Genomic DNA, 12,612 nt, shown 5'->3' on the forward strand with positions numbered 1-12,612 from the left:
GGAATTTCATTGAGGCAACTCTGCTTCTCTGGTCTTTTATAAGGGCTGCCTTTGAATGTCTGATTTAAAAGATCTCTCCTATTCTAATATCAGATAAATGTGTTCCACATTGATTCAATAATTTTGAACATTGACTAAAGTCAGGCAATGTGTTAGGACCCCCTGGGAACACAGTTGTGAACAAAATACATAGTGTCTAGGTGCTGGGAAATTTACAGATTCGCAGGTGAGGCAGATAGTGAAGGGTCGGGCAAAAGGACCATGTAAAAGCATTTACTGCAGGGTTTTGTCCCCAGATACTAAAGGGGAAGCTCAGAGCTTCACCTCTGTGCTCAAGTTTTTCTTTCCCCAGGTTTCTGCTATCTACTGACGTCAGCCAAGGAAGCCATGTTTCTTTAACCCGCAAAACCATCCTTGTTTCCAAACCTGTAACTTAGCATTCGTGTCCGCCTGACCTGTGATCAGGAGGTTTGCTGAGGCCAGAATCCAGGGGTCAGCGCACTTCCTGAGGCACCGGGGGTATCCAGCGTTCTCCTCAAACTGTGTCTCAGCCCACCCTTGCCTGATCCAAAGGGTTTTATTCAGGAATTTTTTTCTAAGTTCTAGTCCACGTATTTCTCAGGTTTCTTTCTTTCTTTTTCTTTTTCTCTTTGACCGGGTGTGTTGTAAATCACCGATCGATGTTGCTTTCCTTTCTCTTGTTTTATGTATATTTTCAGGGATTATGAAAAGTTCCTGGCATGTGGCAGCCCTCGTCAAGTGTTTTTAGGAAGACGTATTTCCCCCGTTTAAAAAATTCCTTCAGCCACTTAGGTAAGAATCTGGAAGTGTTGCAGAGGAGGGTATGAAAATTAAATATACATGCACAATGGACATCCTATGCAGAAAGTCCAGAGAACTGATATTTTTAAAATTGCCTTTCTGATCAATCTGTTGAGCACAATGGAAGTTTCGGTTTATAGTTTTGGAGATTAAGTTATGGTTTTATTTTTAATTTATTTTTATGGTGTAATCAGAGAATATGTCTTCTAAAATTCCAGTATGACGGACAAAACGGACATTTAAGAGATTTGGCTTTCCCAGATTGCTCCTCTGCATTCCCACAGCCCTTCTTTTCTTTTCTTCCCCTTTCCTTGTACTCTGCCCATCTCCTGGCACACCGCTCCCCCCCCCCCACAGACTTCTAGGGGTGTACTCATCTGAGAAGGATCTTGATCAGGGTTTCCAGATAAAGCACAGGAGACCCAGTGAAATTTGTTTTTCTTTTAAGTTTTTATTTAAATTCGAGCTAGTTAACATAGTTGCAATGTTAGTTTCAGGTGTGCAATATAGTGATTCAACGCTTTCATACGTCACCCAGTGCTCATCACAAGTGCCCTCCTTAATCTCTATCATCTCTATTACTCATGCCCCCCAACCCCCTCTGGGAACCATCAGTTTGCTCTCTTTAGCTACGAGTCTGTTTCTTGGTTCATCTCCCTCTTTTTTTCCCTCTTTGTTTGTTCTGTTTCTGAAATTGCACATGTGAGTGTGCTTGCTGGAGCAGCACATATACTAATATTGGAACGATACAGAGATTCACATGGTCCCTGTGCGAAGAACACATGAATTCCACATGAGTGAAATCATATGGTATTTGTCGTTCTCTGACTTATTTCACTTAGCATTATACTCTCTAGCTCCATTCATGTCATTGCAAATGCCAAGACTGCATTCTTTTTGATGGCTGAGTAAAATTCCATTGTGTGTATGGGGGTGTATATATATATATATATATATATATATATATATATACACACACACACACACCCACACCATATATATACATATATACCATATATATACACCGTATATATATACACCATATATATACCACATCTTATATGTATATACCACATATATATGTGTATATATATATATACCACATCTGTAAGTATATATGTATATACTTATATGTATATACATCACATATGTGTGTGTGTGTATACACATCTGTGTATGCACACACATATACACACACACACACACCACATCTTATCCATTCATTACTTGAGAGACATTTGGACTGCTTCCATATCTTGGCTCTTGTAGATAATGCTGCTATACACATCAGGGTACACGATCCCCTTGAATTCGTCTTTTTGTATTCGTTGGGTAAACACCTAGTAGCGCAATTGCTGGATCATAGGGCAATTTGATTTTTAACTCTCTAAGGAACCTCCATACTGGTTTCCAGAGTGGCTATACCAGTCTGCATTCCCACCAATAAGGCAAGAGTGTTCCCGTCTCTCCGTAGCCTTTCCAGCACCTGTTGCTTCTTGTGTTGTTGATTTTAGCCATTCTGAGGTGATATCTTATTATAAACTTTGATTTGTATTTCCCCGGTGATGAGTGATGTTGAGCATCTTTTCATGTCTCTGTTGTCATCTGGATGTCTTCTTTGGAAAAAAGTCTATTCATGTCTTCTACCCATGTTTTAATTGAATTATTCATTTTTTGGGTGTTGAGTTTTGTAAGTTCTTTATGTATTTGGGATACTAACCCATTACCAGATATGTCTTTTACAAATATCTTCTCCCATTCCAGTGGTTGCCTTTTAGTTTTGTTGACTGTTTCCTTCTCTGGGCAGAAACGTTTTATTTTGATGAAATCCCAATAGTTTATTTTTGCTTTTGTTTCTCTTGCCTCCAGAGACATATCTAGAAAGAAGCTGCTACAGCCAATGTCAAAGAGGTTGCTTCCTTTGTTCTCCTCTAGGATTTTTATGGTTTCAAGTCTCACATTTAGATTTTTAATTCATTTTGAATTTACTTTTGTGTACGGTGTAAGAAAGTGGTCCAGTTTCATTCTTTTGCATGTTGCTGTCCGGTTCTCCCAACAACATTTGTTGAAGAGACTGTCTTTTTCCCACTGGATATTCTTTCCTGCTTTACTCATTAAATTTGAATTTCAGATAAACTAAGTTTTCTTAGTATAAGTCTACTTCAAATATTTCATGAGACATACTGATACTAAAAAACATTGTTAATCTGAAATTAAAATTTAACTGGGCCATCCTTATTTTTGTTTGCTGAATCTAGCAGTCCCCAAATTGACCATATGTCTTAAAAATGCACTTATCGCGGATTCTGAGCGGATGCACCATTTCCAAGAAAGAAGACTGGGACAGAAGACTACTTTGGCCATGATTAAACACTGTTGCCCGTTATAATACGATTTTTCCTTGCGTGTGCAGAGAGAGAGAGGCAGGAATGCCCGCAACACGGGGGTCTGCCCTCCTACCTGGTCCCCACAGCTCGGTGCACTGCTCCTGAAGAGTGGGGCACATCCCCATCAAACAGTAGCCCTTCCCATTTTGACAAGGGAAGCCGTTGATTCGGTATCTATCATCAGGGCAAATACCAGATTTGCCATCACACATTTCTGACAGGTCACACTCATCTTTCGCTGGCCTGCACACTGCACCAGGCTTTTTAAGCTGCAGGGAAATAAAAGTGAAGAGAAAATTGTGTTGTTGTTGTTGTTGTTTTCTCCCCACCTGACTTACCCTAATATCTCAAATTGATGCGCATAATCTTTTCCTTTTGGCCTTTTTTTTTTGGGCAAGGAGTTGCCTTTCGGTAAGATAGAATGATGCTTACATTTGCATTGTATAAACTAAAGACGTCTATCGTTATCACTTCTATTGGCTTTGCCCAATGGCCGGAGTCCTTAAGTCATCAATATTTCCGAATTTATAATGCAAGCACTATAGAAATATCAATGAGAAAAATACAGAAGAAAACCAAGCCTCATCTTAAATGCAAAGAAAGGATTTATCTTTTCCTTTACCGAATGCATCTTTGTCAAGATTTTCAAGATTTAAATGTGCAACTTCCGAGATGTATTGGTGAAGTGAACCTTCTGGAGAAAAGAAAATAAGTTTTTACGAGCACCAGATCAGCATGCTCTGAGACTTTCCCAGGCGTCATGTTTCCTAATCCTTAATTCCTTTCATTGTATGCTCAAATATTTCTTTTCAACTCACTTCTTCCTAAGAAATGATTTATTGTGGAGAAGAAATAACCAGATTAACATTTGATGTGTTAACTGCATCGCCATCTATTATTGCAAACTTTGGTCTTACTTCCTCAGAGAAATCTTAGTCAAACCAATTCTGCCATTTATGCAAATCTGAGGAGGGCTGTGTGGACACTGGAGGCATCTCTTTCCCTAGGTGAGGTGAGCAGGCATGCTCCCCTATCATCAGAAAACTTTCAAAATCTTTACCGTGATGATAGAATGGAATCCAAAATTTAATAAGAGCATACGACACCCTCCAAATTCAACCCCCACTGCTCCAGCCAGACTCACTTTCTTACCAGCTGTCCCCTGAGCCACACTTATACTTCCTGTCCTATCTTTATTCTTTCCCTCAGTCTCCTCTTTTGGGGATTTTTTTTTCTTTCTGTCTGCTATCTAAAATCTACACATTACTTTAAGACTAGCGACAGCTTCATTTTCCATGAAGCCCCCTCTGTCTTCTTCAGTGCACAACGCAGTCCTTCCTTTCTACGCAGGGTGGGAAGAACTTTAAATTTGGATTTGGAAGATACGGGTTTGAACCTTGGTTCTGCCAGGGGCTAGGTGCTGAAAATGGACTTCATCACTCTGAAAACCCAATTCCCTTTCTAATATCGCCTTTACAGAGCCATTATGAAAATTAAGTGAAAAGCTACACAAAGGGCATGTTTCTTTATAACGTCTACCTGGGCATTTAATCATGCATGGTATTTTCATATGTTTCAGGTATGTATGTCATTACCCTAAAGAAACAGCATGTTCTTTGAAGTCAAAGACTACTTTTTTTTTTTAATTTCCCACAATCTCTAACAAATAGCCCTTATTCAACGCTTGTTGAAAGCTACTTATGTTCTCAAGTTTTCTTCCTTTTGGTCTCTTTTCTTTCTTTCCTCTCCCTCTGATATTAAAAGAAACCAATCTCTCCCAAATACTACCCACAATCTGGTACGTTAAAACTCTACACATTCCTTCTAAGAACAGTTTTTGAGCATTTAAAATGCATGAAACTCTGTGCTAGGTGAGGATGAATCAGTCCCCTGCCCTTTGGAGTCAGTCTAACTAAGGAAAGAGACACATAAACAAATAATCATAATAGAGAATCCTATGCAACAATGGAATATAAAATTCTAAACTTGAACCTGAAAGGAAAGTCAATGAGCCCCACAAAGGACACAGAATCCTTTATATCTGTTTTCCAAGACTTTCACCCTGAAGTGACTTCTAAGTTTCAAGATAGGGGAGATTCCACAAGATTTAAAATAAAAGCTTTGCCACCAAAAGAAATATGCAACCAATTATGAGGTTTGGTGCAAGAAGGCCCTTCATCAGAAGCAGTGGCAGGTAGGAGTCCCCAGCTTTGGCTTTGGAACGGATAGTATTTGGAGTTTGCCAATTCAGTGGCCCTATTATCTTACACATTCTCTATTCTGAACCTCTATTCCCTCAAAAGCAAAATGAGATGATAATATCTAACTCAAAAGGTCGTTGGAGAATCGAATAGCCTGTATTTGTAAAGCACTCATATATAAATGGTAAGCAGCGTTACTTTATAGACAGAAAAACTCTGCTATTTTATTCAACATAATCTCAGAGATTTTTAATATAGAAAAATACACAGTATTTAATTATTAAAAGAGACTAAAGTAATAATCTTACCTGGCACTTTTCACAGCATTCTCCTGATGCACACTGAAAACTTGCTTTGATTTTACAAGTTTTAGCATCACAGCAAATGTTGGTACATTCCTAAGAAATACCAGAAATAAATACAAATGCTGGTTTGGGCCTCAAATTTTGCTCTCATTTCATATTTAAAAAAAAATTTTAAATGTTTATTTATTTCTGAGACAGAGAGACACAGAGCATGAGTAGGGGAGGGGCAGAAAGAGAGGGAGACACAGAATCCGAAGCAGGCTCCAGGCTCTGAGCTGTCAGCACAGAGCCCGACGCAGGGCTCGAATTCACGAACCACGAGATCATGACCTGAGCCGAACTCGGCCGCCCAACCGACTGAGCCACCCAGGCGTCCCTGCAAGTGATCTATTTTTAGTAAAATATGAATGAAAACAAAAGGAAAAGGAACAGTCTTTTAAAATAAAATTTATCGGGTCACCTGGGTGGTTCAGTTGGTTAAGCGTCCAACTTTGGCTCAGGTCACGATCTCACAGTTTGTGGGTTCGAGCCCCGCATCCGGCTCTGTGCTGATGGCTCGGAGCCTGGAGCCTGCTTTGGATTCTGTGTCTCCCTCTCTCTCTGCCCCTCCCCTGCTCTTGCTCTGTCTCTCTCTGTCTCAAAAATAAATAAAACATTTAAAAAAATAATAAAATAAAATTTATCTAAATAATTAAAAACATATTAGTTGAACTCATGAACCTACCCAGCAGTAAATTTAATCTCCAGGGCAGACACTAAAAAGCTAAAAGTGTAGTTCTTTATCCAAGTTTGACACTTAACCAACTCTGTGTTAAACAATAGACTTTGTCTTGCTCTCCCCACCTTGCTTCTAGGAAATCAGGTACCTGCATGAGGTTTTGGGGAAATTCCTACCTCAGAAAGTTCCTCTTATAGCTGCTTAGTATCCCTAAGATATATTTAGAGTTACGACTTGTTAGGGTTAAAACTCTCACCCTTCTTTCCTTTTTTTTTTTTTTAACGCGTATTTATTTTTGAGACAGAGACAGAGCATGAACGGGGGAGGGTCAGAGAGAGAGGGAGACACAGAATCTGAAACAGGCTCCAGGCTATGAGCTGTCAGCACAGAGCCCGACGCGGGGCTCGAACCCACAAACTGCGAGATCGTGACCTGAGCCAAAGTCGGACGTTTACCCCTTGAGCCACCCAGGCGCCCCTACCCTTATTTCAAATATACACATCATCTTGGAAAGATTCTTCTTTCTCACAGAATGAATAAATTTATGGTCATATTTTGAAGTTACTGAAAAGCTGACCCCTCGAGGGCTTGACATGTTACTCATGTTAAGTTTTCACAAAATGGGGGCAAAGGTCCCATTCAGAACCCTGGCTGCCATATCAATAGGGTGGGATCAAGCCAGGACTCCTAACGATAAAAACTCTTCAGTCCCAAAGGGAAGAACTCAATCCCAGGGCAGGGTGGTTCTGGGATTGCTGACACAAACACCTGGGACCACGTCTAGGCTCCTCCCTTCACCAGCTCTGTGACCTTGGCCAAACTATTTGCACTCTGAGCACTGTCACAGTGCTGTGCCTCAAGTAACCGCTCAAGAGGTCATAGGCACATAGGAGCCATTAAGTATGTCTGCCAGATGGGAGGGAAGAGAGTACAAAACTCAATTGTTGAATGTTCTTAAAAAAAAAAGAAAAGAAAAAGAAATGGGGAGGAACCCCAAGATGGAAAGTAGGAAGTCTTTTAAGCAATGCATCATTCATTGTTAGAAAAGCCGGCCCGAACATATGCAAAATTATAGAAACACACAATTTCAGAGTGAGCCTGCGTAATACAGGTTTATGGTTTATCTTCTTAGCAATTGAAAAACACATTCGATCATTTTAGAAAGCACTTGGTTGGGGGCGCCTGGGTGGCTCAGCCAGATAAGTGTCTGACTCTTGACTTTGGCTCAGGTCTCACGAACTGTGAGATCGAGCCCCATTTCGGGCTCCTCACTGACAGGGCAGACAGAGCCTGCTTGGGATTCTCTCTATCCCTCTCTCTCTCCCCCTCCCCTGCTCACGCTCTTTCTCTCAAAATAAATAAATAAATAAACAGACATTATTTTAAAAAACCACAGAGAGTACTTGGTGGTACCTCGGGAGTCCCACAATCACAGTCTTCTCCCATTTCTACCAACTGGTTCCCACAGATTGGGGTGGATATGATATCTGTAGGCAATGGAACATTGAGGACGCAATTTGATAATTTATCTTCAAAGAACTTATCATAGCTGACACGGCTGCAGGAACTGAAGTCTGTAGGAATATAGAAGCTGTGAAGGCAAGGAAGAAGAGAATGAAACACAGTCATGCTGAGCATGAAGGGAGCAATGTCACACATTGGGGATGATATACCCCAAACCTGCCCCAAAAGATGAAATCCAATCCAGTGCCCAATGGCTAAATCATGAGCTCATTTCTGTGCCTAAATTAGCCCTTCCGGATGGACACAAACACCTCCAACTTTTTTTTTTTTTTAATGTTTATTTTTGAGATTGAGAGAGACAGAGCATGAGCAGGGGAGAGGCAGAGAGAGGGGGAGACACAGAATCTGAAGCAGGCTCCAGGCTCTGAGCTGTCAGCACAGAGCCTGACGCGGGGCTCGAACCCACAAACCGCGAGATTTTGACTTGAGCCTAAATCAAGAGTTGCACACTTAACCAACTAAGCCACACGCGCACCCCGGATGAATTACTTTTGATAGAATTTCTTCTTTTCACAAATAAAGATGAGGTTTAAAAATGCAGTAGTATCTGAGAGAGATAACATAAGATATGTAGCTGGCATGCTGTCATAATACAATTTTGTGGAACCCTAGGTTGAGTGAGCTGGGAAAGGGAAATACAAGAGAGGAAATATATATATGAAAGGGACTGTGGGATTTTTAAGGATAAAATTCCACGATAAGTTTACTTAGGCAAGGCAGCAATGTATAATCTCTTTATCCTTCTGGGAGAACGTTCTTCTTTTTGTTTTTAATTTTTTTTAATCTTTATTTATTTTTGGGAGAGAGACAGAGTGTGCACAGGGGAGGAGCAGAGAGAGAGGAAGACACAGAATCTGAAGCAGGCTCCAGGCTCTAAGCTGTCAGCACAGAGCCCGATGCGGGGCTCAAACTCACAAACCGTCAGATCATGACCTGAGCCGAAGTTGGACGCTCAACCGATGAGCCACCCAGGCTCCTTGAGAACGTTCTTCTTTAATTAGATTTTTCTCCCAGAACTTTCTCCCTACCACTACCCAATCTGAATTTATTGAAAATGTGATAAATACCAATTATTTTCCGAAACCAGATCTGGTGTAGATAATCTGAAGTTAAAAATGTCAAGTCACCCCAACAGCAAAGACACAATATGTTTAAATGATGTCTTTAGTTAATGAAAAAAAAATGCACATAGATGAGGGGGAAGGCGGTTTGGTGTAGATATTCATTCATGATTATGCTATTTGATATTCAAAAGCTTGAAAGTGTTGCCAAAGATGACATAAAAGAATAGCACAGTCCAGAGTGAACCAAAAACAGGGATATGAATGCATCTTTCCAAGAAAGCCTCACCTTAGTGCTCTGTCCATCACACATATTGTAGAAGGACACTTGCAAACATAGGAGTCATGAAACATTCCAAAGTTATGGCCCATTTCATGGGCCATCGTTCCTGCTACTCTAAGCACATTTTCACTGTGGTCCTAAGGGCAAGAACAGGGAAAACAGACCTCTGGTTTTTAAAATAAATTATCACTCAGGGTATAATTAAATAGTTCCACTAAGTGGGCTAGATCGAATGGTTTCAGCTTCAGATTTTTCACTAATCACCATCTCTTTTTCCCTCCCCACCTTTTCCTCTCCCCTCCTGCCTCTGTCTGTCTCTATTTCTGTTTGTCTGTTTCTCTCTCTCTCTCTCTCTCTCTCTCTCTCTCTCTCACACACACACACACACACACACACACACACACACACACAACTTTGGTACTGAATGCCCATTACAGGGCACACTGCTTTCTCTTTATTCTTGTAAATGGGGAATATTTTTAATGAGAAACATTTTTGTGGTTTCCTGCCATGACAGACAGTGGCAAAAGGTCTTCAAAAATGATAAGGAATCAGAATTGCTTAAAACTGATCTACCTCCCTCCCCTCGGCTTGTTTTTCAATGCCTTCTAATTGACTGAAGGTCTTGGATGTGTTTAGCTAATAGGGATCCAAAAGTGTTTGTTAACCTAGGACTTTAGTACCGTTGGTATCTCTCTCAGTTCTGTTACTGCCAAGCTAGACCTCAGTCAGTTCTAGACTTGCCCCATGGCATGAAGTCCAGCCCGTAGCCAACTTCATTACCAGATGATTTCTGATTAGAAGTGTTGGACTGGGGGGCTCCAGGTTTTTCAAGAGCAATAACACAACACTAGAGAATCACTGAAGGTTGTTAATTTCCCACAGGGGAGACAGGAATCTGCCAATGACACCCACGCACAGACGCCTGATTTCCTTATCTACTTCATGTCAAAGAACCAAATAAAGAGATCCAGAAGGTGCGGTACAAGGCTGGCAAACGAGGAACACCTGTGTAAGATGGGAAGTTCATATTTACAATTCACAATATTGTATCGTCCTGTCAAGAAGAACCAGTAAAGCTTGCTATTTTAGTAAGATGGAGTTACTCAAACGGGGACAAAAACAAACCAAAAAAAAAAAACTGGAAAAAATGTAAATGTGTTTAGACTTTCCAGATTGCCTTATTTGAGGTCCCTTTAAATGCATGGTGTCTTCCTTTAATTCATTATTCGCATAACTGAAATGTTTCTTTCCTTTGGAGTGACCTCTATTCTCTCTTCCCCCTATCCACCCTTTGAAGTTTATTTTCAAGCAACTTTTCCTGACCACGTGAATCTTCATCAGTAATTCTCTCCTCTGGATTCCTACTGCAGTTTTCAATTCTATCATCATATATTTTAAGTATTGCTTTAAGTAGTGCGATTCCGCTTCCGACTTTATGGTAAACTCTTTCAGGTTAGAAAGTACATATTTTATTTCCTCTGTTCATCTTACAAAGCTTGTCACAAACCCAGACTTATAGGATATATTATACACACACACACACACACACATATATATATATATAATAATATATAATATATATATATATTCCACTTCCACCTAGGATGTACAAAGCTGAAAAAAGCATTATTCTTGTACTAAAAACAAGGACTAGCCAGATAATGATAATTTTCCTTGACTCTATCAGTCAGTTGTGGTTGCAGAACATCCACAGAACCTGAAAACTAAAAATAGGCCCTCCCAAGGACAGATGGAACTGGCTTGTCTCTAGCAAAGTGTAGAGGAGGAGATGCCAGGGATCCTACAAGTGGGGAAGTTAATTCACTTAACTTCTTAAGTGAATTGTTAAAGGCCTGGGACAGGCCAGTGCCGGAGTATAGAATCCGCGGGACCTCAGAAACAAGGGTGCTTTGCATACACTTAGAGACTCTTCTCCAAGGACCTCCTCTAGGAGCTCAGGGCACACTTTGGGATCCAGGTAGTAGAACAGAAAGAACTTGTCTTGGTGGAGTAGTCCAGAAGGAGTAAAGTAGCAACTGCTGCAAGAAAAGAGCCTGAAGCCATATCCAGACCCTTCTCCTTTAAGGAATAGAAACCTAAAGCCACTGGGGAAAGAAATAGTAATCTCTGACAACCTAGGGTAGAACGGAAGACCCAACATGGTTAAGGGATGGGTTTAAACACACACACACACACACACACACACACACACACACATCCTCTACTCCTGAAACAAAAAGACAAAAATCTTGAGCCCAGGATCCTATATTAATATTCATTGAGATTTTTCTCCTACTAAGGGATGGTCAGAAAACTCTTCCTCAAGAGATCTGCAAAAAATAGAAAGCAGAATTTTGCTTCTGTGGGAAGGATGGAAAGAATCCCTAAGAAAGCTTTGCTTCTGACACCCAGGACCTGCCTAAGACCAAAACCAGACAAAGGCAAAGGAGAACCACCCCCCCACCTCTGTTCCTTACCACCACATTGTAGAAGTCTGGGGAGAGCATCACTTCCAAACTTACAATCAATAAAAACACTGGACCATCAATTCACAATTTTCTAGAACTCATCCAGAGCTGAGGCCACAAGGCAACAAACAAAATGAAATCTAAGGAAAGGTAGGCTGGCAGCTACAGGGAAAGTCGGGACATGAATATTTGTTTACCTGAAGAGACGCTACCAGGTTCCAGCAATCACTCATATAAAATAATCTTAAAACCCATATAGTTAGAGTGTGTGTGGTACAGCAAGAAAATACACCAAACGTGGGAGCTTCAGACATAGGGGAATTCTCACCTACTCATGGGTTTTTCTCCACACAGACCTCACCACGTGAAAGCTCTGAGAAAGCCTCCCTCCTAGTGTGGGCCTGGGGGAGGGGAACAGGAGCATGAAAAGGCATAAAATCACTCGAAAATCATTCTCCTCTCTCTGCATGGCGCAAACGTGACAAGGTCCAGGGTGAAATGAACGTGTCACTCGCCTCATTCTAATTCTAGCCCTGAACTAAGGGCTTAAGCTTCTGAGAGAAAGAGCAACAAATCCTGTCACCCAGGGCACTGGTAAAGTCTCAATACAACTATAAAAAAGGAAAATAAAACACATGGAAAGCTTCTACCCCTGGAAGGAAGGAGAAGGAAGGGCAGGAATACATATTGGGCTCTGTCCATTAGAGGTCGCTACCTCTGGCAGTGGAGCAGGAGCACTCAAAGGACCTACCCCTGACACTATAGGACACAGGACCTACCAAAGACTGAGGTTTAGTAAAGCGAAAGAAAATGCCCTCTGCCCACCAAAATTCTAACGAT

General features: G+C 40.9%; 1 protein-coding gene and 1 non-coding gene across 14 annotated transcripts in view; one reads left to right on the top strand and one right to left on the bottom strand.

The window, feature by feature from the left end:
- ADAM28 (ADAM metallopeptidase domain 28) overlaps window positions 1–12,612 on the bottom strand; it is a 76,409-nt gene that overhangs the window by 28,239 nt on the left and 35,558 nt on the right. For all 13 annotated transcript variants that reach the window (XR_006216605.1, XR_006216604.1, XR_006216603.1 and 10 more), the window contains 4 exons: window positions 9,308–9,438; window positions 7,847–8,024; window positions 5,719–5,808; window positions 3,283–3,478 (listed from right to left, as the gene is read on the bottom strand). Coding sequence is in view for 10 of the 13 variants with exons in the window: in XM_042983209.1 (XP_042839143.1) it covers window positions 3,283–3,478; window positions 5,719–5,808; window positions 7,847–8,024; window positions 9,308–9,438 (595 nt within the window). In the remaining 3 variants the exon portion in view is untranslated. The remainder of the gene's footprint in view (window positions 1–3,282; window positions 3,479–5,718; window positions 5,809–7,846; window positions 8,025–9,307; window positions 9,439–12,612) is intronic.
- LOC122238259 lies at window positions 1,531–1,635 on the top strand. The gene has a single exon (XR_006217204.1). It is a non-coding gene; the product is annotated as a U6 spliceosomal RNA (small nuclear RNA).

Source organism: Panthera tigris, chromosome B1 (genome assembly GCF_018350195.1).
Source record: "Panthera tigris isolate Pti1 chromosome B1, P.tigris_Pti1_mat1.1, whole genome shotgun sequence".
NCBI classification, from domain to species: domain Eukaryota; kingdom Metazoa; phylum Chordata; class Mammalia; order Carnivora; family Felidae; genus Panthera; species Panthera tigris.